The sequence below is a fragment of the Choloepus didactylus genome, chromosome 9, assembly GCF_015220235.1.
Source record: "Choloepus didactylus isolate mChoDid1 chromosome 9, mChoDid1.pri, whole genome shotgun sequence".
Classification (NCBI taxonomy): Eukaryota; Metazoa; Chordata; class Mammalia; order Pilosa; family Megalonychidae; genus Choloepus; species Choloepus didactylus.
The window spans coordinates 100,660,773-100,686,932 of record NC_051315.1 but is presented as its reverse complement, the minus strand read 5'-3'; the positions used below and the strand labels follow the sequence as shown (position 1 = coordinate 100,686,932).

At 36.3% G+C, this 26,160-nt stretch overlaps 1 protein-coding gene across 5 annotated transcripts in view; it reads left to right on the top strand.

Moving 5' to 3' along the window:
- PLEKHM3 (pleckstrin homology domain containing M3) overlaps positions 1-26,160 on the top strand; it is a 259,523-nt gene that overhangs the window by 106,982 nt on the left and 126,381 nt on the right. For all 5 annotated transcript variants that reach the window (XR_005218718.1, XM_037848979.1, XM_037848976.1 and 2 more), the window contains exons 4-5: positions 8,040-8,185; positions 23,347-23,540. Coding sequence is in view for 4 of the 5 variants with exons in the window: in XM_037848979.1 (XP_037704907.1) it covers positions 8,040-8,185; positions 23,347-23,540 (340 nt within the window). In the remaining variant the exon portion in view is untranslated. The remainder of the gene's footprint in view (positions 1-8,039; positions 8,186-23,346; positions 23,541-26,160) is intronic.

The following is a 26,160-nucleotide window of genomic DNA, read 5'->3' as shown; positions in this document are numbered from 1 at the left end:
GCCAACGAAGGCATTAAAGAAAAGTCTAAAGGAAGAAAGTAGACCAAGTTCATCCTTAAATCTTATAGAACATAAAGAATTTGACTTGGGGTGAAAATCAAGAAATTTAAGCATGAATTTAAAGGAAGCTGATGAAAATGATCTTTTTTCACTTTGAGACTAATCCTAGTACTACCTGGATCCACTCTCATGACTTTAATTTTGTTAAATTGTTGTTATTACTAAAATAGCTCAAATAGAAATTACTCTAAGAGATGCTGTCAGTGTTTTACCTGAGGTTTTAGCAAAAAAGAGGAAAGGTTGTGTTTTAAAGATACTCTAATGTTCAAAGATGAGATTCTTACAAAATACAGGGAAAGAGAAGCAGGCATTAAGAATGGGGAGTGCTGTGAAACAGAAGTCAGGGGAACCCTGATGGGGTACTGTATGTGATAGAGGCTACAGACTGGATGAGGTTATGTTAGAAGAGACTTCTAAATCCAAACTGGAATGAAACAGTGTAAGTTCTGGAAACAGTAAAGACAGACAGGGTGCTTTTCAGGTACACCAAAGAGATAATCTGATCTTCTAAGCCAACAAGGGTTACGGACTTTTAAAGTAATCATAATACAAATTGAGCTGGGAAATCACAAAAAGAGAGTTAGTGATGGTTTAATGTAAAGCTAGATACAAGGGAAAATCACTGTAGGGAGAACTTAACTGGGGCACACACTGGATTTTCCATGAGGCAAAAACGTACAGAGCAGAACTGGGACTAGGATAAGGGAAGTAAGGTACTTGTTTTGGACACAAAATTTAAGGGGTCACCAAAAAAAAAACTCAGAAATCAAGATAAATAATATTTTAAGGTAATATTTTTAAAAAAATCAAGATTAATACAGAAAATCCATTAAGAACAAAGTATCAAAATTTTACATAAAGGCAGGATCAGTATTACTGATTTTTCCTTTTGCCCCAGGTTCCAGTATGGCTTGGCACTGTTTCAGAGGACTATTCCAGTAAGTCGGTATGTTTAATGACATCTTTCCCCAGGGCTCTCCGGGTGCAAGTACTAAGTAACTCAGCCCAGCATTTTCCTAGTTGCAAGGATAGTGAGGTTGACCCTCCTTCCCTGTCTGGCATTGCAGGGGTAACATACAGGGAATACTGGTACTGATGTTTAAGAGAGACCTGATAGAGATCTAGAGAGTGAGAGGTAAACTGTGACAAAGGAGCATTATTCCCACCACCGGCAGCTTTCATGTCTAAAATAATCAATTTAGCTGCGCCCTTTCGGTTTCTGCGTTGTTTTTCAGATAACATGGGAAGTGTTTCACCAAAAGGATTCAGTTGTGAAGAAAAGAGCCCCAAACCTGGAGCAGATGTTATTAGCAGGTAGTCTAGGAGATAGTGATGTAGTGTGGACAAGCCCTCTTTTTCATTGCACTTCTTTGCCCTAAACTAACCTAGCAGCATGAATCATCTTCTTTAGAAAGAAAGGAGAGTTGATGAAAAAGGGCTTTTCCTCCTCCCTAGAATAGGTGGTACATCCATGGTTTGCAGAGGAAAAGTGATTAAGTAGGATCAGTATATAGAACTCTTATTTTGTCCCCTTGGCTTTGTGCTGTCATGATTTTTTTCCAACAGTGGCACTATTGACATTTTGGGCCAGATAATTCTTTGTTATGGGGGCCTGTCCTGTGTATTGTAGGATGTTTAGCAGCATCCCTGGCCTCTACCCACTAGATGAAGAAATTCCCCCATCATCCTCCCGATAACCCTATTGTGACAGCCGAAAATATGGCCAGACCACGCACAAAAATCTCCTCTGGTTAAGAACTTCTGTGCTATCAGGAAACAACATCTACCAACTATGTCTTTTTCTCTTCACTCAGCTTTTCTTCACTTCTTTATAAGGTAATAAGTGTCTGCTACTGAAATGCATGTTACTTATTTCATATCACCTAATAGTTATAATCTGAGACCTCAGCATCTTAATGGGTAGATACGAGTAAAAATAGTAGGTTATAGAAATAGGAACCTTATCAACCATCATTGAATATTAAATATATCAGATGCTTTCAGTGACAAGTAACAAAAAATTCAATTCAAATTAATTTGTACAAGAAAGGGAAATCACTCTCATATAGCTGAGCTTTAGGCATCTGGTGGTTCAGTTTTTGTTTTTGTTTTTTTTTTTTACTCTATTTTAAAAAAAAATTAATGCCCCAAATAAAGATTTTTCTTCACCAAACTACCTGCTCCTTCTGACTGATAGATTTCTCATGACAGTCACTCAGGCTCACAACAAAATGTACGTCTTTGACTGTCCCCTTCCCATGGTCTCCACATCCAGTTATTTGCCAAATCACTTGCATTTTATCTCCATTGTATCTCCTTTTTCTCTTTCCACCTTGGGTTTTCCCACTCTCAAGCCCACTGTCTAATCAAGGTCAAACCGGTTCTATCCTACTCTGGTTTTTGTGTGTGTGTTTTTTTTTGGTGTGTTTTTTGTTTTTGCCAATTAATCTTTTCAAAGCCTAGATTACTGTTCTACTTAAAACAACTCTACCTCAAAGAATTGATTTGAGGTTTAAATGAATTAATGTGTATGTAAAATGACTAGAACAATGCCTGGCATATAGTAAGCACCCTATGTTTGTTTATCCATTTATTATTTATTTATTATTTTCATTTTTAAATTACTTACCATTTTTCTTGAAAGTCTTTGGGGAAAGAGCAGACAGACCCAGAAGTAAATGAGAAAGTTTAGTTATGGATGGAAAAAAAATATACTAAGTTTAGACTGATTTATATGTACTAGATGCTGAATGTATAATATTTCATTAAACTTTTTGTAGCTTATAGTATGATAAATGCTGATATCAAAGGATCTTATTATAAGAAAAACTAAGTAACTCAACAATTCAAATCATGACTTTGGAAATGAAAATCTATGTCACAGATCATTATATTTACAACACAAAGTAGATGTTTAGTTGATACAAAAGTAGTTGGAATCTCTAGAATGGTGCACCTATTTACTTACCTGCCTTAGCAAAAATCAAGATTTACTGCCTTGATAAATTTTGACTAAATATTGACTTTGGGTCCTCGATCATTGTTTACCTGAAAGACCAATAAATCTGGACACTTCTCAATTTGATTTGGTATCTACCTTGTGTTTATTAATTTATTTCACACCATTTGTAATCTAATAAAACATTCCATGAGATTAAAAAAACAAACAAGCATTGTGGAGTTTAACAATAGAAAAAATCTTTGTTTATATTTTCATTCTGCAGTAATTGCCTTACATAAGATTTTCACTTCATTTCTTATTTAAATATAATACTTCCAGTACTGTTAATATACTGGCCTAATGAAATAGGCCATAAAAGTCAAAACTGTCTTAGCTATTTAAGTATTCAGTGCAAAAAAACATCTAACAGCTTGTAGAGTACCTTTAAATTCTGAACCAGTTAGTATTCAGACTGGATTATTTGAAAAGGACCTTTCTTTAGTTGCCTTAATTCTGCAAGTTGTTGGCTACACTTCATAGACTTGCCTCTGTCTTGGACAATTGGCATCTGCTGGTCTCAGTTTGCATCTCATCTGTTTGTCTCTGTCTCTGGCTCTGGACAGAATATGTATCTATGTGCCAGGTGCAGTGCTAATACTTTACAGGCATAACACTTGCCATATTGCTGTGTTGAAAGAGCCGGTCTTAAATTAGGTACATCCATTTTGTCCAAGAGGAGTCATTTACCTCTTATATTCTTAAGGACATAGCTGACCTAGTAGTACATTCTAGAAGTGTCAGCTTTTGTTATCATAAATGTGTTTCAGCCAAAGTAGGAACAGTCACCTTCCAAGTGTTACTTATGCTTTTTTACGTCAGCTCTTCATGCAGTAGAACTTTATGAGTCAAAGTTTTGGCCAACGAGTGACAATTTCTCATATATTATCTCTCACTGCTATAAAAGCCATTTGTAGATGACCCATAACTTGAAGCCTGCTAGAAAAAAATTATTTTTTAATGAACAGAAATGGATTTCAGTATTGCTTTGGAAACAATCAGTTAATACATTTCAGGATTATGTTCAAGTATGCATAGTCCCTGCCAGCCATCAATGTTTCATTCCCTGGGAAGATAATTCACACTCAGGGACTAAAAAGCTTATGGCAAAAATGATTTTAAAGCACTGCAGTCTTGAGTGAACCGTTTGCACACATGCAGTCAGCCTCACTTACACCTCAGTCCCATCTCCTCCAACAGTGGAAGATACAAATCTGAGGCCCAGGTTTGCTTTGCCTTCACTTCCATTATTTAATGGATACCAAAGGCACATTGCAAAATTTGCTGCTGCTCTGTGTCAAATAATCCTTAGTTTAAACAGGGTACCTAGCTTTGTGTTAATCTCAGGCTCAATAAACAGAACTTTCTATTGTATACTAAAGATGTGACACTGTATTTTAAAAAGTAAATGTTCAGCACTTAACCAGTTAATGAGCCCGTGGTTATAGACTATAAACTAGGAAAGTTGAGTTCTTTGCATTTTTTCCCTAATTCTTATAAAATAGCAAGTCATTGAATCGCCATTTCTGTTTTTCTTAATTTTGGAAAATCTGGTGTCAAGAGCATATGATCAATGTCCAGGCCTTCAAGCAACATTTTACACAGTTGCTTACCACAGCTCACTGTCCCATACCAGGCACTGGAGGGAGGAGGAAAGATGGAAGGGAGGGAAGGAAAAGACAGCCCTCTTCTCTGCTCCTTGGGCATCTCTCCCTCTCCCTACACCATGCATACAGTAAAAGAGGGTGTGAAACTCTCCTGTTTTATTTTTCCTTCCCATTTTTACAGGGCAAATGAAAATTTGTCTTTTCACACTGTCTCTTTTCCTCACTCTTACAGGGGCACCTTCTCTTCTTTCTTTTCATTTGTTCCTGTTATTTTCTTAGAGCATTTCTACCTTCCAAATATAAAACACCGGGTTTACCTTACCAAATTTGGTAAAAGCTTAATTTAAAAGATGGGAAAGGAAAACATGACTTATCCTCATTTATAAAGAATGTGTTTGCATTCTTTCCTTAATGAGAGAGATTCACCTGGATCCAGCCACAGTTCTTATGACCCGTGAATTTTCCAATTGCTGACCAGGGGAAGGAGGACTGAAGTTGGTAGCCACGATGTAGAGAGAAGATGGTTGGCTCCTTCTCAAGATTTCAGCTTCATTAACACCACATTGCAGCCAGCTGAGCTAACGAGGTATACTTGTTAGAAGAAAGATTGTGCCTTTGTCAAGAATGATGCCAGAATTTCTACTTTAAGTCCCCAGCAACAGATTCTTTTGGGTGTCTCTAATGAAAACCATTTGGGAAGTGTTCTACAAGCAGCAAATAGGATTTTGGTTAAATGGTGACATCTGTTTCCAAAAGTATATTGGAGGGGAAGCAAAGCTCTTCAGAGCATGTGTTCATTAAAGATTTGAAGTGGGATGGGAAGCAATAATAAAAAAAAAAAAAAGGCCAGTGGGTTCTCTTGTGAGATAGGTTTTTGTTCCTATGAATTGAATGCACTCTCTGAAAAGTTTGAAAAAGAGACTGGGAAGAATGTCTTTGCTTTGATCCAACATGTGGAGTGTTCCCTACTACAAATGCTCTTTAACTCAGAAACATTGTTAAAAAGTCTGTTTGAAAGTACCCAAAAATAAAATATGTAAATAAGTTCTAATTAGTTATTTCAATTAATTATTTTTTTTGTCTCTACTTTGCAGCTTTAGTTTTCTTCCCATAATGTAACTCTTCAGAGTCCAGCTTTGGCACCCTCCAAAAAATGTGTTTTCGTAATAGCCATTAGTAAGAAAACACTTTTTTCTCCTTGTTGAAAAGCTCACAATGATAAAGTGAAATCCCAGATTGTGTATCTTTATGGGAAATTGTTTCAGACATTTTTTTAGCCCATGATTTGTTAGTATGATATTAAAAAAGGAAATCTTGCAGTTAATTGAAAGAATGGGTGTTTCCTTTTCAAATAAATGGTGTGTGTTGTTTTTTAGAAAATAATTTACATTAGGCCACTAACTAACCTCTGATCTTCCTTCCTGACCATCTATGTTCTTTCATTGACAAGTCCAGTGTATATACATTGGATTTGGGGGTTAAAAGTTTAATTCTTTCTAAGTCGAATAGGATACTACCCAGTGGGGATAACGAATGCTCTGGAAAAACACTCATAAAATGAACTCAGGTTGTTTCTTCATAGCAAATTCTTGGAAATTGACTGAGGACCTGAAATGTTGATTTTGGAAGCCTAGAAGGTAAACTATGGTACAAATTAAGAACTTTTTCCTGAGCAGTCTGCACGCCTTCTGTGCTTTTCTTAAATGAAATCAGAATTTTAAAGATTAGAGGGATTTTGAAGGTCACCTAGAAATCTGGGAGCAGCCCTCAGCTTTTATCCAGCAGAATTCCTGAGTAGTGGTGGTGGAGCACTTGTTAAAAATGTAGATCTACAGAATCAAAATCTCTGGAGGTCTACAACAGTTTTTACAAACATCTCCTGAAGATTCTGAAGCTCACTGAATTTGGGGAACCACAGATTTAGGCTCACTTCTTTATTTTGAGGTGAGGAAGCAGGACTACAGAAGTTGATGGATCATGCTCTCCATGTGCCCCAGGCTTCCTGGCACATTAGGCATCCAGAGCACTTACAAGCATACAAATGGATTCAAACCTACTACTGGGTCATTAGGGGTGATTTCAGTACCAAGAGGAGAACTTGGTTCTAAATAAAGTATGTGGCCCAAACACTAGGTGTAGTTTTATGTGCTGCCCTGCTGTTAGGAGTTATGTGCTGTTGTATGTGTCTAAACTAAAACCTGAAAGATGGTGAACCCTAACCATGCTCATTCATCCTTTCTCTTTTTCATGAGCCTGGAGACCTGTGCAGAGTGGTGAGGACTTGTAGCTCATATAGTTGAACCCCCAGCATGAACATTTGACCTATATGCCTGGTTGATATAAACATTTTTAGACTATATGCTTTCTTATGGTGCATATTTGTATATTTTAATATTGCCTATATAGAAAACTGTATCTAGAAAATTGTAATAGAGGTATTTAAAAAGTTATTAAAATTATAGATTGATGAACCCAGTAGTACCTACTAGAGCATGTATACACATTTCCAGTAAATGCTTACTTATTTGTTATTACATCCAAAATTCAAGCAACCAAAAGCTAAAATAACCTAAAGTTATTTTTGTAGTGTTATAGGGTGAGAATTTAAACTTTAGTGATAATGTTGAATTACTGCAAGATAAATCATGAGGAAAGATTGAATTCTATGCAGTGTCATTTCCATGTTAAGTCAATTTGACTGACTCCTGATTTGGGGAAACAGCAATATCCCAGAGTTTCTAGACTATCTCAAGTTCCATTAAACTCTGTTCTATAGTCCATATATGAACACATGTGTTATGTATAATTCTTGGAATGGAAAACATATATTAACAGGGATATTAACAAAGTAGGATGCTTTGAGAGGCAGGTGACCGCGTTAAGAGGATCAAACGTAAGCATTTTAGAATCAGACAAGCTCAGAGCCAAATCCAAACTCTACCTCTGACAACATACTTACTCACTAAATCCTTGATTTATTCATCTGTAAAACAGAGCTGATAATATCTTCCTCATAGATGTTGGGAAGGTTAAATAAGATTGTCTGTGGGAAGCCCCCAGCAAAGTTCCTGGTAGTTTCTGAGCAGGGAAATGAGGGAAAAAAGGTGGGATTGTAGGAAGATTGATGTCTGGCAGCTGTGTGCAGAAGAGACCAGAAACAGAAGACTGGTTAGGTGACAGTTAACAGTAATTCCCAAGAAAACAAAGGGGTGGAGACTGTCAGTTTAGGAAGAAAAGGACACATCCATACGTATATTCTCTGCAACTTCTTGTCCTGTTGCAGTCTTCCATATAATTTGAAAGTTTTGTGATCTTGTTCTGTGGTGTTAAAATTACAACAAGAATCATAGATTCTTTTCTTTTGCCTTGAACAGGATGCCAGCGATCCATAGGCCTTTCCAATGGGAAAGCCAAGGTGTGCAATTACAGTGGGTGGTATTACTGCAACAGCTGCCATGTGGATGACAGTTTTCTTATCCCGGCACGCATTGTCCACAACTGGGATACTTCTAAATATAAGGTAGGTACAAAAATTGTGCTTACTTAGTAATAACAATTCAGGTGTTCGTATGTTGTCAGGTGGATCATAAAGATAATGATATAATTTGAATCAAACTTGATTAGGTAGTCTCATAAAATCTACAAGTTCTTATCTAATACTTTTAAAATATTGTCTCAGTTTAAAGGCTTCTTAACTGTGTCTCTTATTTATTTCTTCATTAAAAAATATATGGCAGTTTTTACTTCTGAGCCTTGATAATTAACTGTAGGTATTAAAAGAGAATTCTGATAGAGGCCTCTTTTATTATTATTATTATTATTATTGTTATTATTATCATTATTATTAAAATAGTTATAAAAGCCTTTATCTATACATATTAAATGAAAAAAAACAAGCAGTAGTTAATCTTAAATATTTATAGAATGTTGTGTGGATCAAAATCCCAGTTGTGGGGCTAAAGGGGAGACTTCATTAGTAGAGTAACATAATGTCTCACAAACCCCAAAGGCAGGAATATATGCAGCTTATCCTCAGGACAGCTTTGGAACCAGAGACTCAGAGACCACCTGGACTCTCCATCTCCCAACCCTGCTTTTCTTTGCTCCTTTAATTCTAACTCTATGTAAGAGAGTCTCCTCAACTGTTCAACCTAATTTGATATTATCTCCAACATCACAACACTATGGGAGGATAAAAATGGGAAAATGGTACTTGCATGAGCATGCCAGTGATCTTTTAAAGATTAATATTTAATTATATAATCCAAGGTATTTTTTAAATAATAAAGTAGCATTCCTACTCATGTGAAGGTTAGTCTTCTAGCAAATCCAGCCCCGCGGAACTAGAACCTTGAGAGAAGCTATGAAGACTTCTGGGTGTGGCCTACAGCCAGGAAGCAGTGCCCTAAGCACCCTCAAGCCTCCATCAGGACTCTTGTTTAAAAAATAAAGGAGCAAATGAGAAACAGAGGTATATGCTAACAGTTTTGAAAAGTAACTACTAACAACTGGAGAGAACAGCCAAGGACTTCAAAAAGCAGACATGGTAGGTACAAAAATGCAAGTTATTAGAAGAGAAGAGGAAGACTGAGCACTGAGGTAGTCCAACTTAAGAGGTCAGTGAGAAGAGGAGGAATGAACAAAGGACACTAAGGAGTGACCAGTGAGGTAGGGTCCCAGAGTGTCCAGCAGCCAAATGAAAAAAGGGTTTCCAGATATAAAAGATGATGTTAGGTCAAATAAGGTGGGCACTGAAAATTGATCATCAGATTTAGTAATGTGGAGGTAATTATTGTCCTAAATGAGGGCAATTTGAACAGAGTGGTGAGAACAAAGATCTGATTGGAGTAGGTTCAACATAGAATAAGAGGAGAGAAATGAGAGACAAGAACAGACAACTCTTTTGAGAAGTTTTACTATAAAGTGAAGGAGAGAAATGGGGAGTAACTGGAGGGGAATTGAGATTAAGTTAGGTTCGACTTCTTTTTTAATGGAAGAAATAACAGCATATTTTCTAAACTAATGTGCAGGATCCAGGAAAGAAAGGAAAATTGCTATAATGATGTGGTTGAGTAGGTGAGAGGGTTGGGATCTTGTAAAGAATTGGAGGGGGTAGCCTTTGCTTGGAGCATGAAATAAGAGAAAAGGCAGAGTCTGTGGGCACAGTAGACGTGGTAATGGGAGTTTATGGAAATTCTCTTCCATTTACTTCAGCAGCTTTGATCAGATTCTTTTATTTCAGTATCTGTGATCCTAAAGAGATTAAAAACCCAGCTCCAGTCTATCTGGGAAGTGCCTTTACCTCCTACTTCATGGAGAAAATAGGGGCAATTAGGCAAAAATTCCATCAACCTCCGTACAAACTTTGTATCCACACCAATCTTCACTGTCCTCTGTCCAGCCCACAGAAGAAAACTCACTCCTCTTAAGGAAGGTTTATCCCTTCTACCTCTGCTCATAATCTTAACTCCTCCCTTTGGATCTTATTCTACTGGACTTCTTTGGGATACACTGTTTGACCAAGTACATCACACTCTCCTTGAATTCTCCTGCTTTGGCTTTTGAAGGTAAATTCCTGACTCTCCTCCTATTTCTAACTTTTCCTTTTGAATTATCTTTTCTGATTCCATGTCCATTGCCCACATCTTTAATATTGGAGTTCTCTAAGGTTCATTCTTTTGTTTTCTTTTCGCATTTTATACTCTTTCTTTTGGGCTGTCTCCTTCCCTCCCTTCCATGGTTTTAATTACTATGATTCATATGCTGATCATTCCCACATTTACTTCCAGCTCCAGTTTTGCTGCTGAAATCCAGATCTAAGTATTTAATTGCCTGAAGGATGTTTCAACTTTAGTTTTCAACCTAGTGCTCTAGTGCTCTTCAAGCTTTATGGATTGGCTAAGATATATTGTACAGCATTTCCACCCTTGCGTAAACAAGACAGAAGAATTTGGCAAGGCCTGGAATCTAACCCCCACTGGAGTGGCACTCAAGGCTTGGAATTCTGATATGGTCCTGTGTCCTGCCACATAACAGAGAATTCTGTTGCCTGGTCTAATTAGAAGTTTTTCTGATCTTTTTTGCCAGAATATTGTTACATCTGCCTCATAAATCTTCCATGCAAGGTGCTTCTTAAAAAACGGACTTACTGTTTTTGTTTCCTATTGTTTCTGAGACTTGTTTTCATTGTAAATATACCACTATGAGCAAGGTAGGCACAGAAGGGACCTATATACCTTGCCTGCTTCCAATATTTGGAGTCTACTGATATCTAGCAAAATGAATGTGAATTTGTGATTGGTCATTTTGTTCATGTGCTTTTCTGTATCCTGGGCAGCTCTTGTCTCCTATTCTACCCAATAACCATCCAAACCTTCACTATCTTCAGAATGCCTTTTTCCAAGTCCCTCTCAGCATATTACCTAGCCTCCTTCTTCAAGGAGAAAATTGAGGCTATGAGATATGAATATAAATACCTATCCTACTGCTTCCACTCCTATCTGGCAAGAAGATGGTCCCTGTCTCTTGTTTAGAGATCATCCTTGCACATATGCACTAGCTATTTCTACCAATCCAGGGAATCACTTCTCCTCTTAGGAACTAATGAAAGCATGTCCTCCTTGGTAAAACCTTCCCTGATACTCCCCACCCCTCCTCATTTGTTGGCTTGCCAGCTCTTTCTTTTGAGCCATGCATGGGTCTCTAGAAGTGTACTTATTCAGGGGCTTAAAAGCAGGAACTTTGTCTCCTCACCTCTCATTCGGTGCTTGATTTGTTGGGGCAAATTATGTAACTTCCCCAAGCCTTAGTCTCCTAATGTGTAAAATATACCCAGATGCCTGAATTCAAGTCTTGGCTTTGTCACTTATTAACTGTGTAATTTGGGGCAAGTTATTTAGTCTCTGTGCATCAACTTCATCCTCTGTAAAATGAGGATAATAATACTTACATCTTAGGTTTGCCTTGGGTTAAATGGGTTAATGTATGTACTTAGTACTTGATACATGTACTTAAGTACTTAGAACAGTGTCTAGCACATATGTGCCAAATAAGCATTTTTTTCTCATTGTAATTGATATGCTTACCTAAAAGAGTTGTGTGAATTGATATGATATAAGAAAAGCTCTTAGCACAATGACTGTAATAAGCACCCAATGAATGGAAGTTATTTTCATTGTCATCATATGTCTGTCTTCTCTATAAATGTTAGCTTCCTGGGCACGAGGAGTGTGACTTAGCAGAGTTCCTGGCCCATAGTGTGTAAGCAGGGATATATACTGAATGAATGAAAGAATGAAGCCTGTCCTGTGGGCACCTCAAATGCATTACACCCCAGATTGACTTCATCACCCTCACCAGATGTTCCCTCAGAGTACAATATTACCTGTCTTGATGAATGGCCCCATCAGTCACCATAGCCAGACCTAGGAGATAGCCTATGGTCCTCCTTCTGTCACACCTGCCCTGACTAATCAATTAACAAGAATCAACTGCTTAATTTCAGCTGGTTGAGATCATGCTCTCCACCCCAAACCCAGTCCACCAACCTAACTTGAACCCTCAGTATCACTCACACGAAGAAATTCAGTAGTCTCCTAATTATGCCTTCTGCCTTCAAGTCTTGTGCTTTCTGGTTGGCATAATATTTTTTTAAAATCCTAATCTTACCTTTGGTAAGTTTCTTATCCTCCTTTAGTCTCAGTTTCTTCACCTTTAGAATGGAGATAGTAATAGTTCCTACTTCAGGTTGTTCTTTGCTTAAATGAACAAGTCACAGAAAACACCTAGTACAGTATATGGCACATAATAAGCAATTAAGGACAGCCTTTAATTATGATTATATACAGGATAAATACAAATCTCTTAGCCTGACATGCGAGATCTTTTCTGATCTCTGCCTGCTTTTCTAGTCCTTTTACCCATTACCCCACTCCCCCACCAGAATCAATCATGCTTCATTAAAACCACTCTCCTTCCTATTCCCCAGTCATTCATGCTGTTTCACACTTCTTTTTCTTCTTCTTGCCCTCACCCAGGCAAGGCAAATCCTAAACCCCAGATAAAACCTCATTTCCTTTCCTGGTTCTTTCCTTCCCCTCTCCCAGAAAGAGTTATCATTCTCTCTTCTGTATCTTGTACTTGACACTCTGAATATAGGCTATAAATATATTTGCCACATGTGTGTTAGATAAAAATGTATTCAGAGGAGAAGAACACTAGTTGAGCTTGGTTTAGGTGGTTTAGATTAATCTGCTTGAAGCAGGGCTATGACAGCTAAAAGAGGTGCATAGAGAACAAGTGGATGAGGCAGTCCCATCCCCGTGATCTGGTGAGAGCTAAGGCTTGTGGGAATGCAAGCAGAATACATGCCAATTAATGGAGCTAAAGTAGAAAAGGTGGCACTGAAAGAGGAAGGTGAGAAAAGTAGACATGGTTTATTAAGACATGAAATGGAAGGGGAGATCCAATTCCATTTGCACTGAGTTCTTAAGGCCACTGAAACTATCAACACAGCTATCACTGACACTTGTAATCATTTTGTAAAGCAGATATTTGGTGGTCATTCAAGCAACAAGGTTTGATTTTGAGGGGATAGGTAACCAATTGAAGATTTTAGGTACACTCACTTTATCTATGTGATATATGAGGAAAATCTCCTTTGTCAGACCTTTCCTTCTCAAGAGATCAGTGGATCAGGCAAGATTTTAAAGGCAAGAACAGAGCTGGTCGATTTTATCTGGATCATCTCTCACTGGCATTAAGAAACTATATTCCATTTAGTCCAATGTCTGTCTGTCTTTGTTCAGACACCAGGATTTAACTTAATACTCCTAATTGTGAGGATCAATTCAGACCTATCAGTTTCCAAGACCAGACATCATTCTGTTAATAGCAAGTACGTGACTGGCTTGAATATCCATTAAAATGGTTTTGCAGAGCAGAATGAAATCTGTCATCTTGAGTGTTTCCTTGTCTGCCCTCTGGAGTAATAATAATCCTAATTATTTTTAAAGCAGGATATCATCTCTTTTCCGGTGTATATCCTACAGACTGAGTTGAGCTCCAGGATTACCTAGCAGCTAAACACTATCTTCAAATTCTATAGCCATTTTCTAATGAAATTCTCTTTGAAGATGATTTTTCCCAAACCCCTCTTTCAAAAAAATCAAGAGTGACAAAAGATGATGGGGAATTCAACATAGCCTCAGCTCTTCCTAAATAGTTCAGTTTAGTTGTGCTTTTTTTTTTTTTTTTTTTTGTATGCTAACCTGAATGTTCACATTCCATTTAACTAGGGGTTTTCCATGTTACATAAACCATTTCCTGCCTCTACATCTCAAAAGTCACTCAAAGCAAGCTGTCTTGCCCCTGTATTGCTGTAGAGTAGTTAGCTGATGGGGGAAACCACTTGATCAGCATCATTTGGAGATTCTGAGAACAAATCATAATTAAATTTAAGGTCTCTTGATTCTTCCTCCATTAGCCCCCAGTGCCTGTTTTCAAAGGACTGAGAAGTATTATGGTCAGGGTTGGTTTATTAAGACTTTGGCCATGAGTTTTCACAATACAGATGGAGGAAAAAAACTGGAAAGAAACAGTCTACCAAGGTGATAAATGGTTATTTTCCTGTGGTAGGAATTATGGGTGATTTTTTCCCCCTCTCCTGATCTTTATTCTCCAAAGTTTCAGTGATGTTATTTTATTACTTTTATAATTTTGTAAATTTTTTAATGTTCCAGGGAAAATATATTGAGTGGATTCTTTATATTAGATATGCTTTACAAATTACTGTGGTAATCATGGAAAGAACATTGCTTATTATTGATTTAATGACTACAGATCATGAATCACTTGTCTGATTCATGAGAGAATATGGCATTCTACAGTTTAGAATGGTTATCTCCTTGGGAATCGAACCATTTTTAAATTTTAACTCTTAGCTCTATATATTGTTAACAAAATCGGTATAGAAATTAACCCCTTCTTAATGTCTTACAATTGTAGTTATAAATATAAATGATTGTTCTGTCCTGTAATAGAACACTTTGAAGTTTAATGTAGTGTGGGAGGCTGATATTGCCTAAAGAAATTGCCTTGTACTGCTATACTTTTCATCTTCTTTTTTGAATATAATGTACTTTCACAAATTTTAAGATTCAAAAGGTATAAAAGGGCACATACACAGAGGGAACCTACCTCACACCCTTTTCTCCCACCCACCCTTTCTCTTACCAACAGACAAATTCTTGTTTATCCTTCCAAGACACTTTGCTTACTTGCATTTTTTACACATAAATGGCAGTAGGCAATATAGTATACACCCTACACTTGCAGTGGTTTCCATGTATGTCCAAAAATCTTCCTCAACTTTTTTTTTTTTCACCCATTCAGTATTCCACCATGAATCATTTAAATAAATAAATAAATAAACACACATATAACATACACAATAATTTATCTAACCAGTCCTTTTTGATGGACAGGTAGGTTTTTCCCAATATTTTGCAATTATAGGTAGTGATTCAAAGAATAATTTAACACATCATTTTAAATGTAAGTTTTTCCATTCATGAGTGAGAATATCTGCGGATTACTTCCTAGATGTGGGTATGTACATTTGTAAGTTTGACAGATACTGCCAAATTGCCCTCAGTTGGGGTTGTATACTATGCTTTTACATCATATCTTCTTGTAGGCTTCTTTCTTCCCTTAGTGCCAGGATGCCAACTGTCAAGTCTGTTGTCACTGAGCTGTCTCTAGCTGCCCTTCCCCTTTCCTTCTTTACTGACACTAATATATTGTGAATTTAGAAACAAATAACCAGTTAGAATTGTATTTAAAGTAAGAGTATGTAGTTTAAAGTCACTGTCTGAACATTGTAAATTATTCATTAATTTATTCAACAAGTGTGCCAGTTTGGATGTATTGTGTTCCCCAAAATGTGATGTTCTTTGATGCAATCTTGTTGGGGCAGATGTATTAGTGTTGATTAAGTTGGAACCTTTGGATTAGGTTGTTTCCATGGAGATGTGACCCATCCAACTGTAGGTGATAACTCTGATTAGATAATTTACATGGAGGCGTGGCCCCACCCATTCAGCATGGGCCTTGATTAGCTTACTAGAGCTCTGTGTAAGAACTCAGACAGAAGGAGCTTGCTGCTGCAACTTACGGAGACATTTTGAAGACGGCCGTTGAAAGCAGAGTTTTCCTAATGCTTTGGAGGTACTAGCCCAGAGTTTGCCCTGAGAAATTGATACAGAGACGTTTTGGAGAACACCATTTTGAAACACACCCTGGGAGCAAGCAAATGCCAGCCACATGCCTTCCCAGCTAACGGAGGTTTTCTGGATGCCAATGGCCTTTCTTCAGTGAAGGTACCTGAGTGTCGACATGTTACCTTGGACACTTTATGGCCTTAAGACTGTAACTGTGTAACCAATAAACCCCCTTTATAAATACCAGTCCATTTCTGGTATTTTGCATAATGGCAGCATTAGCAAACCAGAGCACCAAGTATTTATTTTTTTAATGCAATTTTATTGAGATATATTCACATAACATACAATCCTCCAAAATGTACAAAATGTAGTTTAAAGTCACTGTCAATCTTTGGACATTTTCATCACTCCAAAAAAATAAAATAAAAATAAAAATTAACCAGAACATCCAGAACATTCCATCCCCTTCCTCCCCCCATTGTTCATTTACTTATTTACCTTTTTTTACACTCATTCATTTTTTTTAACTTTATCAAAAAATTAAAAAACAAACAATAAAGAAACAACATTTCAAACAAAACCAAAACAAAGGAATAAGAAGAAACAAATAACCTGAAATAACTACATTGCTTCCAGCATGTTCCCACCATATCCCAAGAAAATTAACAAACCATAACCAAACAAAGGAATAAGAAAAACAAATAACCTAAAATAACCACATTGCTGCCAACTTGTTCTTACCATACCCCCTAAAAATTAACAAACCGTAGTTGTTCTTGAGCATTCCCATAACATTAAGTTTATCCTCCATAACTTATCTGTTCTTATTAAATTATCATTCCCCCTTCACTATTTGCTGTCTCTCTCTAGGTCCCCTACATTCTACAATATAAACCATTTATTTTACATTTTTCACAGAGTCCACATTAGTGGTAACATACAATATCTCTCTTTTTTTGTGCCTGGCCTATTTCACTCAGCATTATGTCTTCAAGAGTCATCCATTTTGTCATATGTTTCATGACTTCATTCCTTCTTACTGCCACGTGGTATTCCATTGTGTGTAAGTACCACATTTTCAACAAGTATTTATTGAGCAATTATTTTGCTCCCTGTTCTAGGCACTGAGAACATAGATCCTGTCTTTTTGAACACTCTTATTTTTATGAGGGAAGAAAGACAGTAAACAAATATATAAATAAGTGACTTCTAGATAAATGAAGTGCTACTAGACTTGAACTTTTGGCTTAAGAGTTAAAATCAAATAGTAAAAAATGAAAATGGAAAGATGCTTAACATCATTAGCCATTAGGGAAATGCAAATCATAACCACAGTGAGATTCTGTTTCACACCTACAAGGATGGCTATTATTTAAAAAACAGAAAATAACAAGTATGGAGAGAATGCAGAGAAATTGGAACCCTTCTGCACTGCTGGTGGGAATATAAAATGATACAGCTATTGTGGAAAGCAGTGTGGTGGTTCCTCAAAGAATTAAATGTAGAATTACCAAAAGACCCAAAATTCCACTCCTAGGAATTGAAAACAGGTTGTCAAACAAAACCTGTATGCAAATGTTCATAGCAGCATTATTCACAGTAGCCCAAAGATGGAAACAACTTGTGTCGATCAATAGATGAATGGATAAACAAAATGTGATACATATACACAATGGAATATTATTCAGCCATAAAAAGGAAAGAAGTTCTGATACATGCAACAACATGGATGAACCTTGAAAATATTATGCTGAATGAAATAAGCAAGGCACATAAAGAAAATACTGTATGAATCCACTTATATGAAATATCTAGAAATAGCAATTTCTCAGAAACAGAGAGTAGATTAGAGTTTACCAAGGGCTGGGGGAAGGAGGAAAAGGAGAATTGTTGCTTGGTGGGTACAGAGTGTTTGTAAACTTTAGAAATTTTGAAATCAAAAAAAATCTAATGGGAGCCTTCATACCAATACACTGCCTAATTACATTTATAGGTTAGTTTCTATTTGCAGCCCATTTACTCTTAATTTAATTGGGCAGTGGGATCGGATCACCTCTTTTAAGGTGTGATGAACAGATAATTTATGGTAGAGTAATTAAAAAAAAGAATTGTGAATGTGAAGAATGCTAAAACCATTCCTTTTTAAAAAAAACAAAGAGTATTGATCTCATCCTTCTGCAGCTGACTAGGAGTTGAGTTTTCATATGCACCAAAAACAGCTATCAGGCTTTTCATGTTTTTCATAATTTGGTTGGTAAGAAGTAGGACAGTAGCTTTTAGTTGGAATATATTCAGTGTTCATCTATTACTTGTGTAATATTTATATTAACTAGAAGAACGTTACATAAACCTTGTTACTTAAGAATATCATTGACTTCCTTCTCTGAGTAATTATATATTTTTTAACATTTTGTTTTAAAAAATGCTTTTTAATTACAGTTGAATTTGAAAATGGAATCCTCATGCCAATGTGGAGGATCGTTTAGAACTTAGGAAACCACTGGGGATACAATGCTCTATTTTGCAAAAATAGCATTTCATGTCGAATTTTGAGTTCTCTCAAAAATTCCTTCATGGTTGTAAGTGGTTGATTCTCAAAACCTTGAGCATGTGCTCAGCCTTGCTGCCAAAAATGGCTCAACACGACAGCAGATGTACTGATAAGCTATGTATGGTTAACCTTAGTTAATAACTTTGTGAAGATAGGACCTTAGACATTATTGAAACTAACTCTGTTTTAGTTTTTAGTAATATCAGTTTATGAATATTGATGTCAGTTGTAGCTGTCCCACTTGTCTTGATGCTTTTACTGTTTCTTTAAAATACTTTTTTTTCCCTTTTGGGCTCAAGTACCACCTGAGGAGAAAAGCCTTTTAAGGCTTGGGAGACTGGCCGGTGCCCTTTGTCCTTCTGTTCACCTACTAAAAGGTAGTATTGTTACCCTTTCAGCAGGGCCCTCACTCAGTATAAACACTGCTCAATAGAGCCAGAAGGACTAATTGAATTGTGTAGTGTGTCATTTTTCAGCAATAGTTTCAAGTGGATTGTACTGAATTTCCCAAAACACCATCTGTTTTTTTCCCCTCATTTAAGATATTTATGTATGACAAATATTTAAACAAGGTAAATATTTATTTAAATCCAATTCTGTCTTTTCCCACTGAACTGTGAGCTACATGTGGACAGGGCCATGCCTGTTTTATCCTCCACTGAACACTAATGGCTATAACAGTGTTTGTCATGTTCCTGTGTCTGTGTGCCTCAAAAATAAGTGAGAATTATTTTGCCCTATCACCTTGGAGTAGCTGTTTTTTTGTTTTGTTTTGTTTTGTTTTTCCCAGTTGTGTTAAGTAGTCAGGGGTTTTGACTAATTCTAGCCTCTTTATGAACTGGATTTGCAGAGATTGTAAATTTCTCTGACTTTCCAACTCTTTGTAACTGTAGGACTCCATAAGATCACACAACACAACAGGTGCTTCAAAAATAATTGCTTATAAGCTATAAGAAGGAATGAGATATGGATGGATGAGTAGAAAAATAGGGGAAGGAAACAAACAGACAAAGGTACCCAGTGTTCTTTTTTACTTCAATTGCTCTTTTTCACTCTAATTATTATTCTTGTTATTTTTGTGTGTGTGCTAATGAAGGTGTCAGGGATTGATTTAGGTGATGAATGTACAACTATGTAATGGTACTGTAAACAATCGAAAGTACGATTTGTTTTGTATGACTGCATGGTATGTGAATATATCTCAATAAAATGAAGATAAAAAAAAAAAAAAAAGAAGGAATGATGTCTTGATGCATGCAACAACATGGATGAACCTTGAGGAAAATATGTTGAGGAAAATACACCAGACACTAAAAGTCAAATATTGTATGTTCTCACTAATATGAACTAATTATAATGAGCAAACTCTAGTTCAAATCTAGAATACAGGTTACCAGGGGATAGAACAAGGTTGGAAATCAGTCAGATAATGCTTAAGGTGTACAGAATCTTTAATACGGTTGATTGTAAATGTTTGGAAATGGATAGAGGTGATGGTAGCACATTACTGTGAGTGTCATTAACAGTGCTAAGTGGGAGTATGTTTGAAAGGGGAAATTTAGGATCATGTATGTCACTAGAAGGAAAGCTAGAGGATAAAAAGTGGGCCTGTACAACATAGTGAAACCTGTTGTGGACAATGACTGTGGTCAATTATACAAATATAAGAAAGTTCTCACATGAACTAGAACAAAAGTAGGTCACTATTACAAGGTGTTAGTAATAGAATGGTATATGGGAAAAATACAATTAATGCAAACTAAGGACTATAGCTAACAGTAATATTGTAATATTCTTTCATCAGTTGTAACAAAGGTACTGTAACAAAGCTAAGCAGCAATAATAAGAGAGTAGAAGGGGTATGGGATTTTTTTTTTTCTGGAGCAATGAGAATGTTCTCAAATTGATTGTGGTAATGAATGCATAACTCTGTGATTATACCAAGAGCCATTGATTGTACGCTTTGGATGGATTTTATGATGTGTGAATAAAACTGTTAAAATAAAAATTACTTATAAGGGAAAAAGAATTGAAACTTTTGTTAGGGAAAGAACTGATTTTTTTTTTTTTTTTGTATCCCTACAAGGAACATAAACTTACGTATGAGCTTTATAGTAAAAGAAAATAATAAATCTTGAATTTTATAGATGTGTATACGAAGTTTGTTTTTTAAATCAACATCCGATAGCTTTACATTTAATCATGACGTACATATTGAGGGGTCTTCATGGTTGTGTCTGCCTGGTGTGCTCTCCTCTGTCCCATCCCTGTCTACCGAGTGAATTTCTATTTATTTTTCTAGACTCAGAGCCATGTCACATGCTTTTCCAAGCCTTTCCTGGCTCCTAGCACTCCACCTCTGCCCCCTAGGAGAGTTGGTTTCTTTCTCCTTTAAGCTACCAATGGACCTTGTCCATACCTCTCTTGTAGCAGATGACTTGTTACATACTACATGTAGTTTTCATTTTGAATATTTCTCATACTAAATAGTAAGCCCCTTGAGAGTAGGAACTATATCCTACCTATCTCCATTAATATGCTTCTAGCCAGAGAATAAAGCATAGTGGATTTTCAATTCTCTTTTTAGTAAGTAAAATTCTACTTTTTTGTATGTTGAATTTCAGCCTTCTCCCAGTATTAGACAGGATTTGGTGGAAACTTTTTGGAAAGGTTTTACCTTCCTTAATGAGAAACTGAAGCAACCTTTTTCCTTACTCTCTATATATCACTAGCCAATGCACATCTTATTATCAGTGAATTGGTATGTAAAGATTGCATTAAAAATTTCCTTGTATTATGGATTATTTAAGCTATTTCCTCTGTATCTCTGTTGCATTGTGTTTCCAATGCACTATTATTTCTACTGATGTCTAACTTTTTACGATCAACTTTCATAGTCTGGTTGTTTACTACCCAGAAGTACATAGAGAGTTGGGGGTATATATTACCAGAGTCAGCCCAAGCTTAGACTTGTTCTAATAAAAGCAACTCCTTTCTGGTTACTGAAGTAGTATGTTTGAACCAGTTTTCTGGAAAGTCAAATTATTCATTTTGAAAACATTTTTGAGAGTATCCTTTCAGTCCTTTGAATTTTACAATACTTGAATGGTTTACCCATTTTTAAAGTGTTATGAAATATATCTATAGATGTATATATACATGAATGTGTATATATATATGATATATATGTGGTTTTTAAAATAAACATTGCTGCTAGTAGGTCTTATGAATTTATCTTTATTTATTTATTACTTATTTTGAAATAATTGGAGGTTTACAAGCAATTGCAAAGACAGCATGGAGAGGTCCTGTGTGCCTTTCACCCAGTTTTCCCATTGGCTACATCTTAGGTGACTATAGCACGATATCAAATCCAGGACATTGACATTGTTAAAATACATCTTTACAGTTCTATGTCATTTTATTACATGTATAGATTCCTGTAACCACCACTGCAATCAAGATACAGAATTGATTATCAGTAAGGGTAACTAAAAGGGTTTAAAAAAAAAAGAGGCAAAAATAAGATATGACATATAAAAGCCAAAGGATAAAATAGTTAAATTAAGTACTACCTTTACAGTAGTAACACTGAATGTTAATGGATTAAACTCCCCAATCAAAAGACACAGATTGGCTGAATGGATTAAAAAATATGACCCATCTATATGCTGTCTGCAGGAGACTAACCTTAGACTAACCAAGGACATGAATAGGTTGAAAGTGAAAGGTTGGCAAAAGATATTCCACACAAACAGTAAGCCAGAAAAGAGCTGGGGTGGCTATACTAATATCAGACAAAATAGACTTTAAATGCAAAAGTATTATTAAGAGACAGAGAAGGATATTATATATTAATAAAAGGGGCAATCCACCAAGAAGAAATAACATTCATAAACATTTATGCACCTAACCTGGGTGCCCCAAAATACACGAGGCAAACATTGGCGAAATGGAAGGGAGAAAAGACACCACTACAATAATAGTTGGCAACTTCAATAAGCCACTCTCATCAATAGGTAGAACATCTAGACAGAGGATCAATAAGGGAACAGAAAACTTGAAGAATATGATAAATAAACTAGACCTAACAGACATATACAGAACATTGTATCCCAAAACAGCAGGATATACATTCTTCTCAAGCACTCATGGATCATTCTCCAGGATAGACCACATGTTGGGTCACAAAACAAGTCTCAATAAATTTAAGAAGATTGAAATTATACAAAGCTCTTTCTCTGACCATAATGGAATAAAACTGGAAATCAGTAACATGCAGAGAACTGGAAAATTCGCAAACATGTAGAGGTTAAACAACATGCTCTTAAATAATCAGTGGGTCAAAAAAGAAATTGCAAGAGAAATCAGTAAATGTCTTGAGACAAATGAAAATGAGAACACAACATATCAAAACTTACGGGATGCAGTGAAGGTAGTGCTGAGAGGGAAATTTATAGCCCTAAACAGCTACATTAAAAAAAGAAGAGCAAGCTGAAATCAAAGACCTAACTGCACACCTGGAGGAACTAGAAAAAGAACAGCAAACTAACCCCCAAAGCAAGCAAAAGGAAAGAAATAACAAAGATCAGAGCAGAAATAAATGAAATTGAGACTAAAATAACAATAGAATCAACAAAACCAAAAGTTGGTTCTTTAAAAAGAAAAAAAGAAACAGAATTAATGAATTGTTTTTAATGCCAAGGTTACTTAAACCAGTTGAGTTTCTGGAAGAAACAGAAGCCAAAATTTATATTTCAGCTATGGTTTTTTGTTATTTTTCCTTTGGCCATGTTCAGAAACTAATAATTATACATTATATTTAAGCTTCAGTTCCAATTTTGTGATAGATGTTTTCCGGAAAGCTGGATGATTTGCCAGAACTGATTGCAGAGGCTTGTTTTGTAGGTGTCTAAGCAGGCCAAAGAGTTTCTGGAGTATGTGTATGAAGAGCCCCTGATCGACATCCAGCAAGAGAACCCCATGCTCTACCTGCACGCTGAGCCACTGGCCACCATAGTACGACTGAGGCAGCGGCTGAAGTCACTTCGGGCCTATTTGTTCAGCTGTCGGGCAGCAGTAGCAGAGGATCTCCGCCGAAGGTAAGAGTCATAAACATTGCGCAACACCAGTTGGTTTTTCTCCTTGCCCTGAGAGGGTGGTAGAAGATCTTTCAGGGCCTTTCCAATGAGGACCAACTCTAATTCTGTGCTTCTTTCCCCACCTCTCCAAGATCGGCTTTCTCTTGGCTCATCTTGGACTTGTTCCTCTGAGGTCCTCTGTTGGGTTGAGCCAAGCAAAATGAACATAACATCCTAGCATTATTGAAGGCTTTAGCCTGTCAATCAAGTGTCCAGGACAGTGAAGAGTTCTCTATAGGTTAACTCATGGGAGTATCTTCATTGATCACTTATGTGAGGTTTAATATTTTCCCCAATTTCAGTTCCGATTTATCATCAGTAAAAGCAAGAATGTTTGAAATATTTCAAAACTAAAAACTCTTTTCAGTGGGAAATAAGGAGGTGGCTATTGAAATCTTATTTTCTACACTTGTGGAAACAAATACCCAAACTTGTTAGATGGGATTAAAAGGCACAGGCAGGAGAGTCTGTCTTTTCCTGCCTGTTATCATTGGCTCAGGATGCTTTTCCATAGCTGAGTTCATAACACACACAAGTCCAAACCAGACACAGGTCCTCAAAATAAAAATGAAGTTAAAATGTGCCTGCTCTCATCAAATTCCTTCTTTTACAGTTAGATTTTATTGGCATTCAAATTCTCACCCTTGGCATATGAGAACTAGCTTATACTTGAAATAATTTGTTCATGGTGTTCATAAGTCCCTAAAAATACCTTTTTAATTTTTTTGTTTTAATAGAAATGATCAGCAGCATACATTAGTCATGGTAAATGTTTTGGAGGTAAGCCAATGTGCATCAGATTTGAAAACTATTAAAATGATATAGTTTGCAGTTTGAGATCCAGTTAGATCCAAAGAAACTGACATAACCCCAGGCATCTGAAGAAGACATTTGGAAAAAAAAAATCTAGATACTGAAGTTATACATAATATCCATACCAGCTCTCATAAAATAATAATGAAAAGGCAGCTGCTGTAAAGCAAAATACTTCTCAATAGTAGTCATTTTATTACCTAGTTGTTTTTCAGAAAGCACTAGAAAGTGGACAGGATTTATTCTTATAATGTCTAGGCAAATCTTAATTTTAAAAGATCAGGGATTTCGTTGGTTGGCAATAGAATTATATGTCTCAAACAAATTTACCAACTGTATTAGATAAAATATATATTCTTTAAATGATCAAAGTATGTTTGTTAACTTTATTATTTTCAGTACCTTTTGGCTTTGCTCAGAGGCTGTTTTTCTGTGCTTATATATCTTGAAGGTATTAAAATCTACATGTGGGTATTAGGTTATATACATTTCTGCTATGATGTTTTGCTTTGGTTAAAATATGCCAAATCATAACATACATTTGGGAATTAAATAGGAGTTCTTTCTTCATATGGATAACTAAGAATACCTATGCTATTCCAGCAGTTTGGTGGTTTACCACCATGTACTGGGCCTTATGGCCAGACCACCAGGAAAGAAAGGGAAGTTCTAGAAACAAGGTGATCCCAAGACTGTGGGAATGAAGGCAGTGATCTTTTTTTCTTTATCTTCATTCCTGTCTTTTCTGAACTTGTTCATGACCATTGTGTAGTGTGGTATGTGGCACAAGGTAGATGCTCAATAAGTATTGGATGGTTAGATGGAAGGAGGAAGGAAGGGCAAGAAGGATGGATGGATGTCCTACCACACTGTCACTTTAGACCACTTTAGGCCTTTTAGAAGGAGTCATTCTCAGATTCTTCATTTTCTTACTTCCCTGTTTGTCACTTAGCATGGTGTCTGACCCATCCATACCCTCAAAAATAGTTGTTGAATAAACAAATGAATGAACAAATAAATAAAAGAGCAAATCTAATCAGTCAAAAAAAAATTAGATGTCAAATTTTGTTATCTGTCAAATCTTTCCCCTCCCTTTCAGTCCTAGCACACCAGTTTCGAGTCTCAGAAGTATTGTAATATCCTTCCAACTGTTCTATCTAACTCTGGTTTCTTCCCTCTCTAATCCAACCTTCATGTCAGATATATTATTAAAGTACAAGTATGAAATTCAAGATCTGCCACTATCTAGCCCAATATATTGCTCTGTTCTCTCTCAAATCTCCTATACTTCAAGCACAAATGATTATTTAACTCTTCTCTCAATGCATTCCATTGTGGGAATTAAATGGGTTTATTCAGCTGAAGTGCTTAGTGTACTTCATACTTGGTAAGCACTCAATAAATTCTATTTGTATTATTAATACTTTTTTATCCCAGAATGTTTTGCCTCTGGTTTTCTTTGTCTTTTAAAATCTTTGTTAAAAGGATCCACTTAAAATTCACTCCCTGATGTCCTCACTACTAGAATCAATCCCCTTGTCCTCTTTGCTACTCTGTTAGGAGTGGAATGAGCAAGGGAAGTTGGCTGGAACCAGGCCCAAAGCCTGCAGTTCCTGGGTATGCAGTGAGTACTTATCCATGCTGTTGTTTCATAGAATGAGTGGAGTAGGAGGTTCCCTAAGGGCAAACAATGAAATGATGATTCCTACACAACCCTAGAGGAGGCACATTGATGGGTTCCTACAGTATATTTTTGTCATTTAAGTTT